This window comes from Choloepus didactylus, chromosome 13, assembly GCF_015220235.1.
Source record: "Choloepus didactylus isolate mChoDid1 chromosome 13, mChoDid1.pri, whole genome shotgun sequence".
In the NCBI taxonomy this organism is placed as follows: domain Eukaryota; kingdom Metazoa; phylum Chordata; class Mammalia; order Pilosa; family Megalonychidae; genus Choloepus; species Choloepus didactylus.
Window position 1 is genome coordinate 73,901,293 of NC_051319.1, and position 22,876 is coordinate 73,924,168.

Sequence of the window (22,876 nt, forward strand, 5' to 3'; positions counted from 1 at the left end):
CGTGGGAGTAAAACTAAAGGCACATGGGCACTGATGGTTGGGATGAAAGTGGGAAGCAAGCACCAGAGTGAGTGGGACTGAGTGGCTCTCCCCAGAGGAAAGGTGGCATGGGAGGAGTTTTGGAGTCTGACTGGAGGGTCAGTCTGACTCCACCACTGGCCACCTGGCTGACTTCAAGCAGGTTACATCACTGCTCAAAGCCTCAGTTTCCTTATCTATAACTTGGGGATAATAAGAGTGCCCACTTCACTTGAGTTGTTGGGAGGACTCAGTGAGATCACGTCCCATGCTACATCATGTGGTGGCCAGCAGAGTCTGGCACGAACAAATGGGCACCATAGGTGGGTGGGTGAGGACTGGAAAGTCAGGACCTCCCCTCTGACTGGGAACCATGGCATTGCCCCATGGTTGTAGCTAGTATAACATGTGACGTGCCTTGCTGGAGGCTGGGCCCCCTCTTCCCACTGTGGCAGCTCCAGCGCCCAAAGACCAGGATGTAGATCTAAACCCATGTGTGACTTGGCCAGTGTCAATGGGCAAGATGGCCCCAGCTCCCCCTACAAAGGTCAAGCCCAGAGCCCCTTAGCCAGCTGGCACAGTACAGGTAGAGGGACTGTCCTTGGATTGTGTCTCTGCCTCATACCCCTGTGCCCAGATCTCCCAATGGGCATACCCTCCAGGACAGAGAAGCCCACCCGAACCACCCCTTGACCTCTCTGCAGTGAGTACAAGGTCAGCCAGAAACCCAAGGATGGCATGTTCTGCTGTAGAAATGTCTTTCATAGATTGCCAGGAGGCAGGAATCTGGTGTCTGAGTTGGGACTTGCATGAGTGCATCTGTGTGTGTTTGTGTATGTGCATAACGTAGTTTCTTCCCAGGGGGGCTATTTGTGAAGTCCAATTTATTTGTCCTGTGCATAAGGTTATTTTTTAACTTTTTACTTTGAAATAATGTTTGATTTAGAAAAAAATTGTAAAAACAGTACAGAGAGTGCACATATACCTTTCACCCAACTTCCCCTAATGTTAACAATTTTGATAACCATAATTCAATGGTCAAAAACAGGACATTAACATTGGTTACAAAATTGTTAACCAAACTACAGTCCGTGTTCAAATTTCACCAGTTTTTACACTAGTGTCCTTTTTCTGCTTCAGGATCCAATCCAGAACCCATATTGTCTTTAGCTGACATGTCTCCTTAGTCTCCTCCAATCTGTGACAATTCCTCAGCCTTTCCTTATTTTTCATGACCTTGACATTTTCCAGGAGTAAATCAGTTATTTTGGAGACTGTCCTTCCAGTTTGTGTGATTTTTCTCAAGATCAGACTGAGTTTCTGCACTTTTTGGTAGGAATTCCACAGAAGGGGTGTGTCCTCCATGCATGATATCAGCAGGTGCATGATATCGGTGTCTTTTTACTATCGATGTTTACCTGGATTACTTTGTCAAGGTGGTGTTTGCTGGGTTTCTCCACTGTCAAGTTACTATTTTTCCCTTTGTAATTAATAAGTATCTTGGAGAAGATACTTTGAGACCTCTGCAAATATCCTGTTTCTCCTCAAACATTTACCCATTGATTTGAGCATCCATCCCCAGACCTTGTCTGAAACAACTATTACTGCGGTGTTTGCCTAATGGTGATTTTGCATTTCCCACATTCCTTCTATATTTATTAACTGGAATTCTTCTGTAAGGAAGAGTTTCCCCTTCTTATTTACTTATTTGTATAATTGTTAATTTTTATCAGTATAGATTCACGAATATTTATTTTATTCCATGAGCTATAATCTAATACTATCCTTATTTATTTTGTTGCTCCAGTTGTTCCAGATTGAACCAAGTTATTTTTCATTTTAAGGATAAAGAATGTAAACATTTAGGGTAAGGATCCTTCATCTGTCTCTGGAGTCAGGGGGTTTGCCCCTTGGGCAAGGAGCACAAGTTACTTTTAGTGGCTAAGTTATCGGTGGGGTAGAAGCTGGTCAGGACCAGAAGCAGAGACTGGTGGGATCTGACGCAACTGGTCGGAACTGAAGCTTCTGTTGGGGAAGGAAGGGGCCCCAAGCATCCCAGACAGTCTGTTTGATGATGAGGCCTTCTTCACAGAGACCTAGCACTGTGGTCAGACCTCAGTCTCCATGCCACAGCTGAGGCTGCCCTTCATATGGCATATGGACCCCAGAGAACAAAGGCCATATATAGGTGTGAGGAATTCAGAAGCCTCTTGCCCTGAGGCTGAATGACTAGGGAGGGCAGCTAACGCCTGCTCTCTCGGGAACCTAGGATCATCAGCAGGGCCACAGGGCGAGCTGCAAAGGTGACCCCAGCTCTTGACCAGGGTCTGAGAACAGGCTGGCTTTGGCCTCAAACATGTCCTCTTTCCCCATGGAACTCCATTAGGAGGCTTTGACCTCCGTGGTTTCATGGGCTGGGGAAACTGAGGCAGTCAACTCTCGGTCAGGTACCGCTTCTCTTAGGAGGTCTCTTGTTCCAGAGCCCCTGAGGCAGCCTGTTGTGAAGGACTAGCCTTCTGTGGCAGGCCACGAGTGTTCTGAGATAGGGCTGCTGCCCTGCTGTATGTATTTCTTCGGTAGTGGGCTGCATCCTCTGGGAGCCCAGCACTGGAGCTGCTGGTGACTGGGCCCTTAGGCCTGATAGAGCCTCCAGCAAAAGGGTCTGAACCTCTGGAAGCATCAATCCTAAGTCACAAATGGGGGTCAGGGTATGGACAGCAGCAAGACACACTGATTCCCCACCCACAGCCCAAAGGTGGGCCTGATATATGGAGGACAGGGGGGCCTATTCCCTGCCAACAGGGCACTTCTGGGAGGCAGTGGGAGCAGCCAGTGAGAGGATGATGAGGCAGACTGACCTTGGCGTCTGACTGGCCACTACGTGGGACTCAGTATGACAGCTCACAGAGCCATGCCTCCCCTGGGACCTGAGTGGACTCTGGCAAAAGAGAAGGCCTCTAGTGGTGGGCAGGTTTGGGCTGTTTGCTTTCTGTCAGGACTGCAGGCTGCCCCAGCTCACTGAGGGTGGGGTGAGGACTGGCAGCCTGGCTGTCAGGACAGCCTGAATATTAACCAAGTTGCCCAGCAAGTCCACACTCAGATCTGCCCTCTGGCAGATTTCAGAGGAGATGAGGTGTGGGACCTCTCCCTCTAGCTAGCATCAGCCGGACTTCTATTTCCAGTCAATGCTTTAGAAAGAATATCTTGCCAGAGACCAAATAGAGGGATCTCAGGGGCACCCCTAGCTCCAACCTGAATGTGCTTCCCTGTTTATCAGCAGCCTTGCCCCAAATGGTTTGCCTGTAGCCTCTCAGCTTCGTTTCTATGACAACAGTCACCAGGATCTCAGAATGTGCCTTTGTCCAGAGGCTGCTTCACTCACACCTGCTGCCATGTTTCAGGATAAACAGACTTTGTCCCTCTTGGTGGGCAACAGAACCCTCAGAGTCCAGGAGGTAGGGTGGTGTGTTGACAAAAGCAAAGCTTTGGCAGGGCTGGTTGGAGGAGAAGCAGGTGCCTTGGGCCTCTGGAAAGACTGGAATTGCTTCCTTGTGATGGACCAAATTCAATTAACATTCATAATAATGCAGGTATGCCTTATTATCTGAAATCTTTATGCAGCTTTACGTATGTCTCTGGAGACCAAAAAGAAGTCATTTGGAGCAGAAACTATGTGGAGAGAATGGAGGGTCTTCTGGAAAGGCTGGATTGATCCACATGCTCTAGCAAGAGGCACAGACAGCCCAAAGGTAGTAGCTCCTGCTCAGTGTTTGCAGGACAGGAGTGGCACCTTCCAGAGCTTTCCCTTCATGCTGGGTGGCTGGCACAGACCCCATCCCATTCGCTCAGGTCCTCAGAGTGGAGCCAGGTAGAGCTGTGGTCGATCCAATGCCAGGGTTCAACAGGGAGAGCCAGGTCCCTGAGTGCCCCCTTCTTCCCACAGGCCCTACCACCTGCTCAGACTCCCTGAGTCTTTTCTTTCAGTCCAGCCACCAGTGACCACAGAACTCTTCACTGGGGCCTCTCCACCTATCGTTGCCTTTTCTTTACCTTCAATACGAAGAAAGAAAGATGCTGAGAACATTTTAAGGCTTAGCAACTTCCTGGCTCAGTTAATTATAAGTGGAAATGTGAGTAGAAGATTGAAATAGCCAAAAAGATAACCCACAGAATGGGAGAAAACATGTACAAATCACAAAGGAACTTGTATCCAGAAAATATAAAGAACTCTTACAACTCAACAATAAAAAGACTAAAAAAAATTTTTTTAATAGATTAGAACATTTGCCCATTTTGGAGAATAGATATTTCTCCAAAGAAGATACAAAAACAACAAGCACATGAAAAGATGCCCAGACTTTCGGAATGGCAGTATGAACAGTAGATCTGCTCTCCAGCAAAATGCCCAAAAGTGGTAAAAATGTTTATATATAAAGGCAATCATCCATTTAGAGTCTCTGGAAATTGTCCTAAGAGGATATACCAAATGAAGAAACATTTATTCAAGAAATCTGCTACACGTCAGTAAGAACAGTGAGAATCTATGGCACTTGAGCCACAGCCTGCTTCCTCCCTTCTCCTCCTCCCCCAGCCCAGCACAAGGAAAGCTCCCCTCCAAGTGGCTGTGGCCAAGAAAATGGAACTCCCTCTCCCCTCGACAACCAGTTAAGAGAGACTGTATCTCAGTGGGAGGGGCAGGTCACCAGCATTTCTCAACTCCCACTCCCCCCAAACTGTAGGGGTTAAGAGTGCTGAGGAGTGCAGCCTAGAGATTGGGGGATCCCTTCCTCCACACAGCCCCCATTCATAGGACAGAGGCTCGATTCCAGGCCAAGCAGGCTGAGGATATTGTGGCCCTAATTACTCTTGCCCCAGTTCATTTGTAGGACAGAAGTTCCATGCCAGGAGGGAAAAGCTGAAAAGCCTAGAGGCCACTGCCCCCAGCAGGCACCCTGCTTATAAAGCAGGGGTGTCATAAACAGAGAACAGGCCACTTTCCCTGTACCCAACTCTGGGGGAGGGGCTCAGAGATTTTTGCCCAGAAGAAGAGGTAGTCCAAAAGAACAGAGTTCCAAAACCATCCCCAAAGGAACGGACATGATTTGAAACAGAGTGTGGGGTAGTTCAAGCCTAAGGGTTCTCTAGAAAACAGTGGAGACTTTGATGGTAAGCAATTAAGAGAAGACTTGTAGCTCCATTAGACATAAATATAAAGAGTCCTTTATATTTTCTGGATACAAGTTCCTTAGACATCTTAGAAGAACCCTCCTGGAATGGGAACAAATCTCAAACACTTGCTTCAAAAACCACCCCTGCAAAGGCACTCAAATTTAATTGAATTAAACTGTGGAGTCATTTATACCCCCAGAGCATTGTCAAAAACAATAAAGCGAAGGGAGGATCCAAGATGGTGGCATAGAGAGGAGTGGAAGCTAAGTAGTCCCCCTGGAACAACTAAAAAAAAAAAAAAAAAAACAACTAGTAAATAATTCAGAATAACTGCTGGGAGACAAATGTGACCGTCCACGCGTCATACACTAACCTGAATTGGGAGGATTGCCCGAGATCACAGCATAAAACCTTTACGTAAGAGCTGCGGATCCAAATCAGGAGACCCCTCCCCCATAGCCCGAGCTACAAAGCCTCATGGTGCCAAGAGAGAAGCTTTCTCCCAGCAAGCGAATATGGCTCAGCTGAGCTCCAACTGGGGTTTTAATTAGTGAGTGTGAACTGCTCACTATGAGGTACGAATCCCCAACAAGTAGACAGAGGCTTTGGGTGACGACTGACCTTGGAGAGCCAGAGGGTCGCCTCGGACTAGCTCTGTTCTTTTTTTGACTCAGTGGAGAAAGCCTCACCCATTTTCAGTTCCCAGTTCTGTGACCCAGACAGGGGTGTGGCACAGGCAGAGAGAGACCATTGAAATGCTAATGACCTCCCCCTAAGGCGTCTATCTTCTCTAAGAGGAAAGGGGTGGGGCCCAGCTCTACTACCTGCCTTTCATTCAGAACTTACACCAGTCAAGAATTATAGGCTAATCTTTGCATCAGGCAGAGAGCACCCCTGCACGGCCCGGCCACCCGGGGCTTCCCTTGAGGGATGACGCACACTAGTGACGTAGCACAGCCTTCCCTCAGCAGAGGTCCTGGAAGATCACAGCTGAGAAGGGGGGCCCGCTCGGAAAACCCGGGGACGCTACATCAATCTGGGGCAAAACTGAAATGAAGGCTTAGACTCTTGCAACAGCCTTGAATCTCCGGGAACACCTTGGAGGTTTGAATATTAAAGCGGCCCTGCCTCCCTGACCACCCAGACACACGCACCACGTTCAGGGCAGACAGCTCCAACAACAAACCCAAAACTGAGTTCACCAACTGAACCCCAAAAAAATCATTTCCCCACACACCACAGAGACAGAGTTGGGAAGACCTGACCTAAGGGGAATAGGTGACTTGCAGACGCCATCTGCTGGTTAGTTGGAGAAAGTGTTTGCCACCAACTTGTATTTCTGAAAAATTAGATTGGTATTTTTTTTTACAACTTGAAAGAACCCTATCAAGCAAAGCAAATGCCAAGAGGCCAAAAACAACAGAAAATCTTAATGCCTATAATAAAACCAACCCAAAGACCCAAATCAAAATATCAAAAGAGACACAGTACTTGGCACAATTAATCAAACAATTACAATTGAGGAATGAAAACGTGGCACAGGATATAAAAGACATGAAGAAGACCATTGAGCAGGATAAAAGGGACATAAAGAAGACCCTAGAAGAGCATAAAGAAGAAATTGCAAGATTAAATAAAAAAAATAGAAGATCTGATGGAAATAAAAGAAATTCTTGGCCAAATTAAAAAGACTCTGGATACTCATAATACAAGATTAGAGGAAATGGAACAACAACTCAGTGTCCTAGAGGTCCACAGAACAGAAAATGAAAGAACAAAAGAAAGAATGGGGAAAAAAATCAAAAAGAATCTCAGGGATATGATAGATAAAATAAAACGTCCAAATTTAAGACTCATTGGTGTCCCAGAAGGGGAAGAGAAGGGTAAAGGTCTAGAAGGAGTATTCAAAGAAATTGTTGGGGAAAACTTCCCAAACCTTCTACACAATATAAATACACAAAGCATAAATGCTCAAATAGAATAAATCCAAATAAACCCACTCCAAGACATATTCTGATCAGACTATCAAATACTGAAGAGAAGGAGTAAGTTCTGAAAGCAGCAAGAGAAAAGCAATTCACCACATACAAAGGAAACAACATAAGACTCAGTTGTGACTACTCAGCAGCCACCATGGAGGCGAGAAGGCAGTGGCATGACATATTTAAAATTCTGAGAGAGAAAAATTTCCAACCAAGAATACTTTATCCAGCAAAACTCTCCTTCAAATTTGAGGGAGAGCTTAAATTTTTCACAGACAAACAAATGCTGAGAGAGTTTGCCAATAAAAGACCTGCCCTACTTCAGATACTAAAGGGAGCCCTACCAACAGAGAAACAAAGAAAGGAGAAAGAGATATAGAGAATTTTAACAGACATATATAGAACCTTACATCCCAAATCACCAGGACACTTATTTTTCTCTAGTGATCACAGATCTTTCTCCAGAATGGACCATATGCTGGGACATAAAACAAGCCTCAATAAATTAAAAAAAAAAAAAAAAAAAAGACAACAACAAAAAACAAACAATTGAACATATTCAAAGCACAATCTCTGACCACAATGGAATACAAATAGAAGTCAATAATTTTTGAATTGTAACTCCATTATTTACTTCCTACATGATATAAAATACACAAACTCTAATGACAAATCAGCAGTTTTGAACTCAATGTAAAATATGTAATTTTTGACAAGAACTATATAAAGGTGGGGGAATGGAGGAGTATAGGTACATAGTTTATGTGTCCTATTGAAATTAAGTTGGTATCAAAGAAAAACAAGATTGTTATGGATTTAAGAGTTTAATTTTAAGCCCCACAGTAAACACAAAGAAATTATCAGAGCATATGACCATAGAGATGAAAAGTAGAGTATGGGTTAAGAGAAATGGGGGAACAGGCAATGGCGAGTTAAGAAATGAGTGTGAAGGGAAATTTCTAGTAATGGAAGGTGATAGCATTACAACATTCTAAATGTGATTAATCCCACTAATGGAATGCTAGGGAGGGGGTGGAATGGGAAGATTTAGACTGTATATATGTTTCCACAATTGAGGAAAAAAAAAAAGGCAGTCTAAATAGATGACAATTGAATGCCAAGGATGACCCTGGATGAGATCTGAGGATGGAGGACAGGAGGCTCAAAGGGACACAGTTGAGACATAAGGAAAAGGAAATATAGAATGTAAGCTTTGTATCATTGTTGAATCTCTCGTACTTCTTAGCTGCACTTAATGGGATTGCATAAAAGAATGTTCTTGTTCATGGGAATTGTATATGTGAATTACAGTGTTTGTTCAAGGATGTGTGCAGCTAGCTCTCATATGTTCAGAAGACAGAGCAATAGATGATGGATGATAGACAGGGAGGGAGGGAGGGAAAGAAATAGCAGTGTGACAACATGTTAAAGTTAGTGGATCGGGGTATCGGGGGCAGTCAGAGAATGCTGGAGTTCTGTGTATGGGGTTTGTATTGTTTTTGCAACTGTTCCTATAATTTTGAGTTTATTTCAAAATAAAATGTAAAAAACAAAACAAAACAAAAAACAATAAAGCAATCAACCATCAGTTAGTGTCATCTAACAATTGGGTGTCATATCACCAGAGGAAGACAGCTTAAAAGAGGGATCAGGGAAAGAGAGTCAAAGATAGCTCTGCTAAAACCACTGTCATCCCAGCATGAGTGTACATATGCCCAAGGCTGCGCCTTCTGAGGAGTGACATGAGAGGCTTCACATTGCAGGGGAAATAGACTTCACCAAAATGGTCCAGCCAAGTCACCTTACAAATAAACAAGCAAGCAAAATCAAAACAAGCCCTGGGAAGGGGTCAGGGTTAGTATCCAGAGTTGCTACAATATATTAGCTAAAATGTCCGGTTTTCAACAACAACCAAAATATGAGACATGAAAAGAAACCGGAAAGTATGATCATATACAGGGGGAAAAAAAGCAGTAATAGAAACTGTGTGAGGACCCAGATATTGGATTAACAAAGACTTCAAAGCAGCTATTATAAATATGTTCAAAGAACTAAAGGAAATTTTACCTAAAAAAAATAAAGGAAGGTATTATGACAATGTCTCATCAGATAGAGAATATTGATAAAGAGATAGAAATTATATAAAAAAATTCTGGAGCTAAAAGTAACAATAGCTTAAATTAAAAAATTAACTAGAGAAGCTCAACAATAGATTTGAACAGGCAGAAGAATCAGTGAACTTAAAGACAGATTGATAGAGATTACATGATTCAAAGAACAGAGAGAAAAAAGACTGGAGAAAAATGAACAGAGCCTCAGAGAAAAGTGGGGCACCAACATACATATAATGGAAATACTAGATGGAGAAGAGAGAGAGAAAGGAGTAAAAAAATATATTTGAAGAAATAATCACTGCACAGTTTCCAAATTTAATAAAAAAAAAAACAATATATATATCTAAGAAGCCTAATGAACTCCAACTAGAATAAATACAAAGAGGTCCACATCCAGACACAGCATAATAAAAGTGCTGGAAAACAAAGACAAAGGGAAAATTCTGAAAGCAGCAAGAGAGAAAAAGACTTGTCAAGTATAAGGGAACCCCGGTAAGATTAACAGCTGACTTCTTATCAGGAACAATGGAGGCTAGAAAGCATTGGGATGACATATTAAGATGAAGAAAGAAAAAACAGTATCAAACAACAATCTGAAATACAGCAAAACTGTCTTTCAAAAATGAGGGGAAAAATAAAGACATTCTCATATTCACTAAAACTGAGAGAATTTATTTCTAGAAGTCCCATCTTATTAAAAATACTAAAGAAATGTCTTCTGGAATAAATTTAACAAAAAAGTGCAAATTTTATACTCTGAAAACTATAAAATATCATTGAAATAAATCACAGAAGACCTAAATAAATGGAAAGACATCCATGTTCATGAATTATAAGACAATATTGTTAAGATGGCAATACTCCAAATTGACCCTCAAATTAACATAGAAGATGCTCAATGTAATTAGTCATCAGGGAAATGTAAATCAAAATCTAAATGAGACATCGCACCAACTAGGATGACTAAAATTAAAAAAAAACTCACAGTAACAAATGCTGGCAAGGATGTGAAGAAATTGAAACCCTTATTTATTGCTGATGAGATTGTAAAATGGTGCAGCCACCTTGGAAAACAGTTTGGCAGTTCATCAAAAAGTTAAACATAGAGTTACTATATGACCCAGCAATTCTATTCTTAGGTATATATGCAAGAGAAATGAAAACATACGTTCACGAAAAAATTTGTACGCTAATTTTTACAGCAGCATTATTCAAAATTGACAAAAAGTGGAAACAATCCAAATGTCCATCAACTGATGAATGGATAAATAAGTGTGGTATATCCATACAATGGAGTGTTATACAGCAATAAAAGAAATGAAGGACTGATACAAGCTACAACAAAGATGAATCTTGAAAACATTGTACTAAGTGAAAGAAGCCAGTCCCAAATGACTACATATTGTATGATTCTGTGTATATGAAATGTCCAGAATAGGCAAATATATAGAGACAAGAAAATAAATAAGTGGTTGCCAGAGGTATAGGTGAGGGTTCAGAAAAGGGACTGCTAATGGGTATGAAGTTTCTTTTGGGGTGATGCAAATGTCCTAAAATTGTGGTGATGGTTGCACAACTCTGTGAATATATTAAAAACCTCTGAATTGTATACTTTAAAATGGTGAACTTTATACTACAGAAATTATATCTTAATAAAGCTGTTATAAACATAAAGAATTAAATAACTAGGTTTTGTTTTGTTTTGTTTTGTTTGCAGACACTCAAAAAATTTCCAGCATTTAAGTCACAACCAAGTTATGGAGAAGGCATTGGGGTGGTTGTATATTTTATTAGTAACAAATGACTACTTCCTACTTTTCCCCCTGGAATGAAAGATAGCTGTGAGGGGATACTAGAGAAATCCTTTTTTCATTCACGGCCATCTCTGGGATTGAAGTCCATTTATAATGGGATTTCTGCACCTCATAGGAAGAACTTTTCTACTTTTTAGTAATCAGATGGAAGGTTACTTCTTGTTCTTATTTCTAAAAATCTTTTTTGCCCAGGCAGGTTTAAGAGTAACCTGCTTTGCTTATTCATCCATGCTGGTCTATGTCACGGTTTGCTCAGGTCAAAAGCTGAGGTTTGTAGAAAGGAAACTACCATTTAATGAGGCCTTTAATTGTGTCAGACACTGTGTCCGATGCTTCACTTAACATTTGCCGTCCAATGAGCACAACACCTCAGGAGGCGGGTATTCCTATCACCTCTTTGGAGATGAGGAGCAGGCTGAGGGAGGTGAATGAGTGGCCCAAGTTCACCCAGCTAGAAGTGGTAGAACCCAAGAAAGCCTGTGCTCCTTGCTCAACACCCAGCTGCCTTCCAGAGTGCTCAATTCTGTGTCAAAGAGGATGCATTTATCTTTATGGTCCTCTACTGGTTTGGTAAACACTGAAACTGCCAGACTTTGGACTTGGAGAATTCAAGGTCGAGGGCGATTTTCAAAGGACAGTGTGTGATACTCCCCAGCCCCAGATACACACATTTTTAAAAATTCATCTTCCATTACTCTTAATTGTTCAACATTCGTTCATCAACTGATTAAGTATCCACCATGTGCCTGGCCCTGTGCAAATGTTAGTCATCTAAAATATGCCACAATGGGTTCAGATCTTAGAACTCTATTCTTCTGGTGGAGGAATCTGAGGAAGGGGGTGCTTCTTTTCCTCGCTAGCCAGGGAGGAGGGTGCAGTGGCTCAGAACGGAGGCCGCCTCACCCTGTTCCACTGGGCTTATGCATGCACATGTGCACACCTGACCTGTCCCATAAAGTATGCTTGACCTTGACCTCTGTGAAGGCAGGAACCAGGTTTGTCTTATGCTTCTCACAGAGTCTGGCCCAGAGCAGATGCTCAATGACATGAAATCTTTGCATCCTCCCTTGAGATTTCACTAGATCAAATTAAGTCAAGACCTGGGAACTGAAACATTGGCTGCAACCCTCATTTTCTAGCTGTACCAGCAGGGACTTGTTAGGACTGCAGCAGCCTGCAAGCCCTGGGGAAGGGGAGAGACCACACTTCTGGGAAAGCTGGGTGGGAAAGAGGGTGCCAAAGAGAGAGAACACATCCTGGAGAGGAGAGGACAAGCCCCAGAGTCTTGGAGCCCTGAGTCAGCCCCCAAGCAGTGTGATTGGACCAGGGAGCCCAGGGTTCTCTGGAGGAGTTGGCTCAGAAAACATAATCACAGGCTCCCTGGGGCCTCTTGCCCTTTTCAACAAGGAGGAGGAAACTTTTACCCCTGGAACAAGTGCCCATACCCTCTGCCCTGTCCCTCAGGCTTTTCAAACACCTTCTCTCCATGCTGGATGACTTCTGAAGCAGTAACACTACCTCAGCCTCATACTGCTTTGCAGCTGAGGGCTCACCAGTCACAGCCCTGGATTCAGCTTGTGTCTTGCAAGGTGAAATAAGCAGAGCAGGAGTTATCACCATCCCTTCTTCGAAGAGGAAGCTGAATCTCTGGGATGGCACTGACTTGCCCCAGGTTACTTAGAGCCAGGAGACAACCTCAGGGCTGCAAGGCCTGTGCCCTTTGCACCAAGGGGCAGCCGGGTGTGGGGAAAGAAGGCCGCCTGGCAGCCATGCTGATATGCCCTTGCAGCTGGGTTGGGGCTGGGACCCGCTGGAGGGGTGGGCTCACCGCTTCGTGTGGTCTTCCCCGGTAGTGGAATCTGGTGTGCGAGGATGACTGGAAGACGCCCCTCACCACTTCCCTGTTCTTCGTAGGCGTGCTCCTTGGCTCCTTCGTGTCTGGGCAGCTGTCAGACAGGTAAGGGGGCTGGAGGGAGAGAGGGTGGGATGGAGCCCTTTTCACTTCCTGCCTCTCTTGGAATTGGCTGAATTCAGGGCATTTCCACCCAGAGGAAGGGAGGAACCTCAGGCCGCAGAATCAGTGATAGAAGCCACACCATCGTCTGTTCACTGCGCCCTCAGCCCACCTTGCCTGGACCTGCTTTTGTTCAGGTCTCCCAGCCTCGCTGGGGGTGGGGAGGTGGCAGGGACCCCATTGGAAAGTGAAGTCCTCACACCACCACACCCCTCGAGAAAACACACTGCTGCCATCACTGCTGCCTACCCCACTCCACCCCGAAGTCTCTTGAGAGTCAAGGTCAGAGGCTGGGGGAGGTAGGGAGTGTGGATACCTATGACTCGTCCACAGACAGCTCATCAGCTGGAATCAGGGCCTGAAAACGAGCGCTGACTGCATACCACTGTCCTGTCGGTTGGGCCCCTGGCCGGGTTGCTGGTTGTGGGCCTCATGGTACCCACGGTCTGGAGGAGACGGCCGCTGAGTACTGGGAAACACGTTCCAGTGGCCTCTTGGATGTTCTGTGGTGGGAGTGCTGAGTGGCAGTGCCCAGTGGAGGGATTGCCGCTCCCCAGCTACAAAGCCAGGGGGACCCAACCCCAGCAGCCTGAGAACTGAGTTTGGAAAATGGGCTGGGAGGCTGTTCTGCTCATGCCTGTGCTCCATTCTATCCATTGGTTGCTACCAAATATTACATTTACCTTCAAACCAACTACAGCGTAACTAATGGACATTGCTGGAAGCTTCATCCTCCTATAGAGCAGTAGTCCCCAGTTTTGGTTGCACATTAGAATCATTTGGGGAATTTTAAAAGATCTCAACATTCAAACTGCATCCCAGGCAAATAAGAATTTCTGGAGGTAGAATGCTGGCACCGGTAATTTTTTAAGCTCTCTGATTCCATGTGCCGCCAAGGCTGAAAACCACCACTGTAGAGGGAATCCTGGTTCAGGATTTACAAAATTCCCATGTGGTTGATATAACATGTATCCATGGTCTATACCATGCCCACTTCCCAGAAACATCGTGGCAGCTTCTACCTGAGGCTTGTTCTGGAGAGCTTTCCACTTGGTCCTCCCATAAGCTACTGAGTGCTTTCAAGATATGGTGACTCCACGAGAGACTTAGAATCTTGAAAGGCAGCTCCTGGGTAGACAGATGCCTGATGTCTCACTAAGGGGGAGACTGGGAGGATGTAACAGGGAGAAAAGTTTGTCAGAGCCTGAAAAACAAAGTCTGCACTGATGCCTGGCTGAGCTTGCAACACACCTTGCCGTAGAGTGTCACTGCCACCTGCAAATGTCATGTTTTGTGTTATGCTGTATTCGGCAGGTTTGGCAGGAAGAGCATCCTCTTTGCAACCATGGCTGTGCAGACTGGCTTCAGCTTCCTGCAGATTTTCTCCATCAACTGGGAGATGTTCACTGTATAGTTCGTCATCGTGGGCATGGGCCAGATCTCCAACTATGTGGTGGCCTTCATACTAGGTAGGAATGGCTTCTGACATATGGGGGTCCTGCCTGCAGCCCTGTGAGAGGCCAGGAAAGAGAGGGCCACTGAAGAGGGTCCAGCACCAATGGAAGCAGCTCACCCTATGGGCTGTACTTCCAAAACTTGTGCATTGGAGAGGGGGCTATAGCGATAGGTTCTTTGATCCTGCCACAGCAGGGCAGGTGCTGTGCTGGGCCCTGACATGTGGTGGTGAATGAGCCAGCCACGTGGTAACAGAGGCACATTCTCAGGAGCACAGGGCTTGGGGAAGGCACAGAGTAAGACGGACTAGGGATGTCTCCCATCTGAGTGTGAAGGCTTGAGGCTTCTGCCTGGTGGTTCCTGGCAAGTGCACATGGCCCATCAAGGGACTTAGAGTAGCTGGTGTGGCCCGCACATGGACTGAGGAGGCATGTGCCAGACAGGAGGAGTTCAGTGCCAGCCCGCCATTGTTGGGCAAATTTGGTCTCACTCTGAGCCAGAGCCGTCCCCCAGAGCATATCAGCTGTGCAGCACGAGCCTCACTGAACTGATATTAGTCTTGTCTCCTAGCAGCAGCCTTGCTTCTGGAATGTCAGGCTGCACAAGGGGGACTCTCATAAGCTACAAGACCAGGAGGAGGCCCCCAGGGCCCTCACCAGCTTTTCCTGGGAGGAAATGAAGTGAGCTCCAGGCAGGCTCAGAGTCATCCACTAGAGACAGAGAGCCCCCAGCATGCTCTCTGAGCCCATGCTGTGGGCAACTGAGAGAAAGGGGAGGGGGGCACCCAGCTTATGACAATAGACACCACTTCCCAAAATTTCTAGGTTGATAAACATTGTAGTTTCCTTAATACCATCTCGGTTTATCCTTGCAGTCATAATGCAATTATTAATAGTGTCTCTTTAATGAAAGTCTAGTGATTCTTCTTTTCTTAAAAGACCAAATCTAATCAGATGACTCTTTGGCTTTGGGGATGCTATTCTCTGAGTTGAAGATGTGTCCATCCCCTGTCAGGTTGTCAAGGTTGTAGAATTGTTCAAATTCCACTCCTTTACTCATCTGAAGAGCCCCTTGCCCTGGGCCCGGCCTTCGCATCTGCTGGGGGCAGGGTGGTGGTGCTGGGGGAAGCTTGGAGAGGAGGTGGTTGGAGACACCTGGTCTTAGCAGCTAGCACACACTCTTCGGCAGGCCCCAACAGGAGGGGCCCTCTCTCTTCCCCGCAGAAGGAAGAAGGGAAGCAAGAAGAGTTTCTTGAAAAAAGATGCCTTATGTAGAGGATACAGAGAGCCTAAAGCCAGTTTTGTTGGAAATTGGAGGTCAGCAGAACTTCAGACAGAAGCTGCAGCTCCCTAATGTCCAGTGGCCCCAAGGACACAGGACTCTTGGGTACTGCAAAACTTACTGTTCTCCCATCTTCTTTGTGGTGACCCTCCCTATTCCTGAAAAGTCCAGTGTGTGGCTCTGCTTGGGCCAGACACATACCAGAAACTAAACAGGCCTCCTCCAGACAGAGGACTCTGTCCAGAGCCAGCAGACCCATGTCACAGGCGGGGCTGAGCACTATGTGAAATGGAAGGGTAGGGACTCACAATGAAGTCGGTGAAGCCCCATCATTGGGATTGGGGGCAAGATGAGGTCTGTGCCAGCTGGCAGCCCCTCTGGGCAGCACCCCAGCAGTAAGACCTGCCTTTCCAAGGCACAGGTGCTTCTAGGGCCATGGAGGCCTTCTGCAGGAAAGGTATGCCCAGCTGGCCCAGATGCTGCCCTTCCACACCTCTCCCTTCTCCCCATGCAGCCTGTGGTCCCATGTGCATGGCTGGGAAGGAGGAGAGGGCTGAGTGGAAAGTACAATCACGTAGGATCAGAGCCTCCATAGCAATCGGGGTGGGCCGCTGGGTGCAGCTGGCTCCCTATCAGCCTGCATCCAGGCCTGGGGTTGTGGAGCTTCCCCAGACTGTAAGGTTTTACTCTTCTGTACTCGGCCCCAAATTGCTGACTTCTGTGGCCCGGTATGAGATTCTTTGTCTTGAGTTCTCAGGTCTGTACGTTCGGACTTAAGAATGTCACTGAAAACCAGCCTGCGCTCCGGGGCTGGCGGACTCGGCCTCAGCGCCCGCAGGCTGAAGTGTGACGGCGGTGGGGAGGGGTGTGACCAACGGGCCCCCCGCGGCCGCTGGCGTCCCGGCGGTGCAACAGCGCCCTCTGGTGCTGAAGAACTGAAATGGCCGAAATCTGGGTTTTATTTGACTAAAAGAAACCGGAGCTTGGGGTCTGGGCTGAGAAGACGTGTCTGGACCTTTAAGTTTGTCCTCTGGTTCTAGGAGAGGACTGGTAAGACTGCGATGATAATCTCCAGTTATAAGAGTCATCACTTTAATTTAGGAATCTGAATTACTCCCATTCACAAAGCAGTGCAGAAATGGGTCTTCTCTATGCTCTGCTTTTTTTTTTTTTTTTTAATCATCATTTTATTGAGATATATTCACATACCACGCAGTCATACAAAACAAATTGTACTTTCGATTGTTTACAGTACCATTACATAGTTGTACATTCATCACCTAAATCAATCCCTGACACCTTCATTAGCACACACACAAAAATAACAAGAATAATAATTAGAGTGAAAAAGAGCAATTGAAGTAAAAAAGAACACTAGGTACCTTTGTCTGTTTGTTTGCTTCCCCTACTTTTCTACACATCCATCCATAAACTAGACAAAGTGGAGTTTGGTCCTTATGGCATTCCCAATCCCACTGTCACCCCTCATAAGCTACATTTTTATACAACTGTCTTCGAGATTCATGGGTTCTGGGTTGTAGTTTAATAGTTTCAGGTATCCACCATCAGCTACCCCAATTCTTTAGAACCTAAAAAAGGTTGTCTAAAGTGTGCGTAAGAGTGCCCACCAGAGTGATCTCTCGGCTCGTTTTGGAATCTCTCTGCCACTGAAGCTTATCTCATTTCCTTTCACATCCCCCTTTTGGTCAAGAAGATGTTCTCCATCCCACGATGCCGGGTCTACATTCCTCCCCGGGAGTCATATTCCACGTTGCCAGGGAGATTCACTTCCCTGGGTGTCTGATCCCACGTAGGGGGGAGGGCAGTGATTTCACCTTTCAAGTTGGCTTAGCCAGAGAGAGAGGGCCACATCTGAATATGCTCTGCTTTTTAAAAATTATAAAGCCTGACAGATTCAAATAAGACTAGAAAAGGGAAGGAAGTAGCAGTACTGCCCAAAGAAACAAAGTGGATACACCTGGAAGTGATGGGGCTGGCATAATCTCTAACATCTGAATGAGGCTGCTTTCGGAGGAAACGACCACGGACACTGATCGCACTCTAGATGTCCCCACGATCTTCTACTACTTCCCAGAAGTAACACCCTCAACCTGTCCACAGTCCTCTGGGTCAAATGCCAGCAGCATTCTCTTTTATCCCCCACAACTGGCTGCTTGAATTTATTCTGCACCAACACTTAATTGCCTCCTGTCTTGACTGATTCATTATTCCTAACATCAGCATACTGCAAGGTATTTCTTTTGGGCTGTTGAGCTGTTGAAAGCTTTGCTTCTACTGATGCCTAGATGTTTTCCTCCTTTTGATATGTGTGTAGCTGATGATGTCTTCCTTTAACTTTGGCTACTAGGAAACTCAGGCAAATTTGAAATCTTATCAATTATGCAGCCTTAATAAGCCATGTTTTTTTTATTATTTTAAAATTGAGGTATGATTCACATACCGTAATAGTCATTCTTTTAAAATATACAAATAAGTGGTTTTTCATATATTCAGAGTTGTGCAACCGTCAACTCTACCCAATTCCAGAACAATTTCATCACCCCGGAAGGAAACCCTGTGACCCTCAGCAGTTGCCTCCCATTCCCCACTTCCCCCTGCTGGGAACCACTAATCTACTTTCTGTCTCTACAGCTTTGCCTAAACTCCCAAACCAGACTTGAAGGCCTTAGAGAGACTGATTAACCAGCTCCCACAATTTCCTAAGATCAAATTACGTATATGTTCTGCTTCTCTGACTGATGCAGACTTTTGGTATGTGGAAGTGGATGAGGCTATAACAAATATCTAAAACTGTGGGAGTTTCTTTGGAACTGAGTGGTGGGTGAAAGATGAAAGAATTTTGAGGAACATATAAAAGAAAAACTGAAATTGCCTTGAACAGACTATTAGTATAAATCTGGACTCTGAGGATGTTGCCAGTAAGGATTCAAAAGGAAATGGGGGACATGTTAGAAACTGGAGTTAGGGAGATCCTTGTTAGGCAGAAAACACAGAAGCACTATCACCTGCATTAACTTAGAAAGTAGAAAACATCTCTAATGAACATGGGTGATCTAGCTAAGGAAACTTCCAAGCAAAATATTGAAGGAACCAACTAGTTTCTTCTCACTGCTTACAGTAAATACAAGAGGAGATAAATAAATTAAGGGAAGGATTGTTAAACAAAAGGGAGCTAGGGCCTGATGGTTGGAAAATTCTAAGCCTTTTCAAATGGCAAACAATACTAGATAATGGTTCCTAAGAAAAAATCAAATTCTGAGAATTGCCAATAGCATGATCAAATATCAAATTCAGGGCACCACCAGGAAAATGTGTTCTAGAGAAGAAAGGGAGGGTATGGTTGCAAATTCTTTTATTAAGACCTCAGAGAGATCAAAGGCAGTGCCTCAAAGTATATTGAGTCATTCAAAAGGCCCTTTGAAATTAAAGGAGATCCACTGCTACCTTGGAATGAAAGGGACAGAGTCAGCACAGAGTATAAAGAGGTAGTTGGTCCCGGGGAGGAATGTAGACCCGGCATCGTGGGATGGAGAACATCTTCTTGACCAAAAGGGGGATGTGAAAGGAAATGAAATAAGCTTCAGTGGCAGAGAGATTCCAAAACGAGCCGGGAGATCACTCTGGTGGGCACTCTTACGCACACTTTAGACAACCTTTTTTAGGTTCTAAAGAATTGGGGTAGCTGGTGGTGGATACCTGAAACTATTAAACTACAACCCAGAACCCATGAATCTCGAAGACAGTTGTATAAAAATGTAGCTTATGAGGGGTGACAGTGGGATTGGGAATGCCATAAGGACCAAACTCCACTTTGTCTAGTTTATGGATGGATGTGTAGAAAAGTAGGGGAAGCAAACAAACAGACAAAGGTACCCAGTGTTCTTTTTTACTTCAATTGCTCTTTTTCACTCTAATTATTATTCTTGTTATTTTTGTGTGTGTGCTAATGAAGGTGTCAGGGATTGATTTAGGTGATGAATGTACAACTATGTAATGGTACTGTAAACAATCGAAAGTACAATTTGTTTTGTATGACTGCGTGGTATGTGAATATATCTCAATAAAATGATGATTAAAAAAAAAAAAAGTCTATGAATAGTGAAAAAAAAAAAAAAAAAAAAAAAAAAAAAAAAAGAGGTAGTTGGGCCCTTAAAATTCCACTGTCAGAAAGTAAGCTGAGAAAACTACTCATCTGCAAATATGTGATATCTTTCATGGCAAAGGAAGGATGACTCAGAAGCAAAGCCAAGAGCCCAGAAAGTAGAGCCAAGAGCCATGGGGAATTATTCCTAGGCCTTGAATTGGCAATGAATATCCAACATTTGCCCAGCTAGATTTCAGAATTGTTGCGGACCACTTACTACTTTGTAGTGCTCATTTCCCCCTTCGGCCAAGAATATTTACAGTGGTTATCTTATGCCTGCCCCAACATTATATGTTAGATGTTCAAGGGACAGATAATCAAGCTTTTTAGTTTTGCAGATCTATAAATTGAGAGAAACTGCACACAAGGAGCTGTACTTAAGGAACTACATCTGAAGAGCGTCATCTATACCTGGATGTGATTTGAATTATGAGATTCTAGACTTTGAAATGATTCTGTAATGGAATAAAACTTTGGGGAACTTAGGAGGGGATGGATAAATTTTGCATGTGGGAGGGATGTGAATCATTGGAGGCCAGAGTCCAGACTGTGATAGGCAGCCTCTAATGTGACTCCCAATGATCCTTGTCTCCTGGAATTCACACCCTTATATAATAGTCTTTCCTTGCAGGTTGGATTTAGTGACTTGCTTGTAACACACAGAATACAGCAGATGCAATGGAATGTCATTTCTGAGATTAGGTTACAAAAAGACTGAGTCTACCATCTTGAGTTTGCTCTCTTGTTCATTCACTCACAGATTGCCATGCTGTGAACTGCCCTATGGAGGGAACCACTTGGTCAAGGAACTGATGTCTCAGGACAATAGAGGTGAGGATCTGAGGTCTGCCAAGTGCTGCATGAGTGAGCTTGGAAGTAGGTCCTCACCTAGTCAAGCCTTGAGTGGATTTTGGCCCCAGCTGACACCTTGATTGCCACCTTGTTAGAGACACTGAACCAGAGGTGCCCACCAAAGCTGTACCCAAATTCCTGACCCACAGAACCTGGAGACAGTAAATGTTTGTTGTTTTAAGTCACTAAGTTTTGGGATAATTTGCTGTTATTCACTACTTCTCTCCTTCTTATATCTCCAGTATGCCTTCATTTAAGTTTGTCTTTCAGCCATTATTTGTCTTTACCCTACAGTTTTTAGTCTAACAATCTCTTGGATTGGTCTGTATTTATATTCATATTTGTGTGTGTAGGAACAAAGTAAAAAAGTTAGCTTTTTATTTTAGAAAATTGTAAAAATTTAAAAATGTAGTATGAATAGTACGATGGACTCTCATGAACCCATCAACCAGCTTCAACATTTATCAGTCCATGCTCAAGACTGGTTCATCTCTACCTCTATACAAAGACCTTGCCCAGATTGTTTTGAAGCAAGCCCCAGATATCAGATCTTTCTACTGTAAGATCTTCAATATGTATCACTCTTTAGAAAAACATTTTTAGTTTAAGAGTTGACTTCAGAAATCATATCAAGGAATGCTTTGTGATGGAGATGAGATCTTCAGAGCAGAGCCTTGTTGTAGCCACTTTTTGTGATATTCCTCTACTTGAAGATATAAATAAACCATTCTACAGAATAAATGAACAGGAATTTGGGATTATGAATTAGCAAGCCAAAGAGACAGGAGAACAGTTGAAAGGAAGAGAGAGAGGAACACAGCAACATGGCAATAGGCTGAAGCCAAAGTCGAAGATATAACCAGTAAAACTCAACTGCAATGGAAATGAACAAGTGACTTTTAAGAACAAGCTTGCCTACCATTCAAACTTAGATTATATCAAATATGCTTTATATTTGATATAACCTTCCTTCAGGCTCTAAATCTTTCAGAAAAATCTGCTACACATAGTTTATACACAGAGGTACCTTGGGGGTAGAGGGATTCAGACAGTGCAAAGTAAGATGAAATAGTGCAGAAAAGGAGCAAGAAAGACAAAGTGAAAGGCTGGGGAGAGACTGAGAATTCAATAGAACAAGAACTGGACCTCAGAAGTGACCAAGAAAAATATAAGTGATATTCTTCTTCCTCCCCACAAACCAGTCCCGACAGGAATCAATGTAGCTATTAGAAAACATGTTAGGTTTCAACAATATGTGACAAGAGGGTTCAATAAATTTTCTGCTTAAATATTAAAGGAAAAGTGACCCTAGAAAGTTAGGGTATGTGGGATTCTCAAACCACATCCACAAATACATAGATCCACTTATGGATACAGGTCCTGTTGATTAAATCAGAGACAGTAGTACCTTTTATAATATCAATGAGTTCATGATTGCTTCTGTAAAAGAAAAGTGGAAAGAATCAATTTTACCCCGATTCTACTCTGTCAATGAACTCCAAGTATGACTGTGTCCAAATATAATTGGCCCAGTTGAGTATATGTGCAGAATATAGATATGGTGATTTCTCCACAAATTTTTCATGGAGGGTTGTTAAGGATACAAAAATAAGACAAGAATATCATACTCAATTTCAAACTCAAACTGCTGTGAATTGCAGTAGTTTTCATTTAAATATGAAATGATGTATTTTTCGGTGGCAAATCAAATCCAATTTACTTTGTTTCAAAAAAGGAAAAAAAAAAAAACTGGAGTTTTGATCACTTTGTTTCACACAGTCAAGGTTCCAGAGGAGAGTGAGCATTTTATATAAGAATTCCCTATCCCAGACTTAGAAATCTAGCCTTTATATAATAGTAGCCATAATTCACAACTCTAACTTCAACCTATAAAACTGGAAATTTTCATCTCAGTCACCTAACTCACTGTACTGGAGGAATATTTTATTTTTCTTGGATTTTATTGTCAAACACAGAGGGATAATATTGCAGAGCAATTTCCTCTCTATTGC

The 22,876-nt window shown here is 43.9% G+C and overlaps 1 protein-coding gene across 11 annotated transcripts in view; it reads left to right on the top strand.

The window, feature by feature from the left end:
* Positions 1 to 22,876, top strand: part of LOC119507842 (solute carrier family 22 member 4-like) — an 846,933-nt gene that overhangs the window by 2,877 nt on the left and 821,180 nt on the right. For 5 of the 11 annotated variants that reach the window (XR_005211347.1, XM_037801032.1, XM_037801029.1 and 2 more), the window contains exon 2: positions 14,426 to 14,580. Coding sequence is in view for 7 of the 11 variants with exons in the window: in XM_037801032.1 (XP_037656960.1) it covers positions 14,426 to 14,580 (155 nt within the window). In the remaining 4 variants the exon portion in view is untranslated. Of the gene's footprint in view, positions 1 to 13,011; positions 13,055 to 14,425; positions 14,621 to 20,772; positions 21,118 to 22,876 lie in introns of those variants that run through there. The other 6 variants (XR_005211345.1, XR_005211348.1, XR_005211346.1 and 3 more) reach the window with 6 other exon arrangements.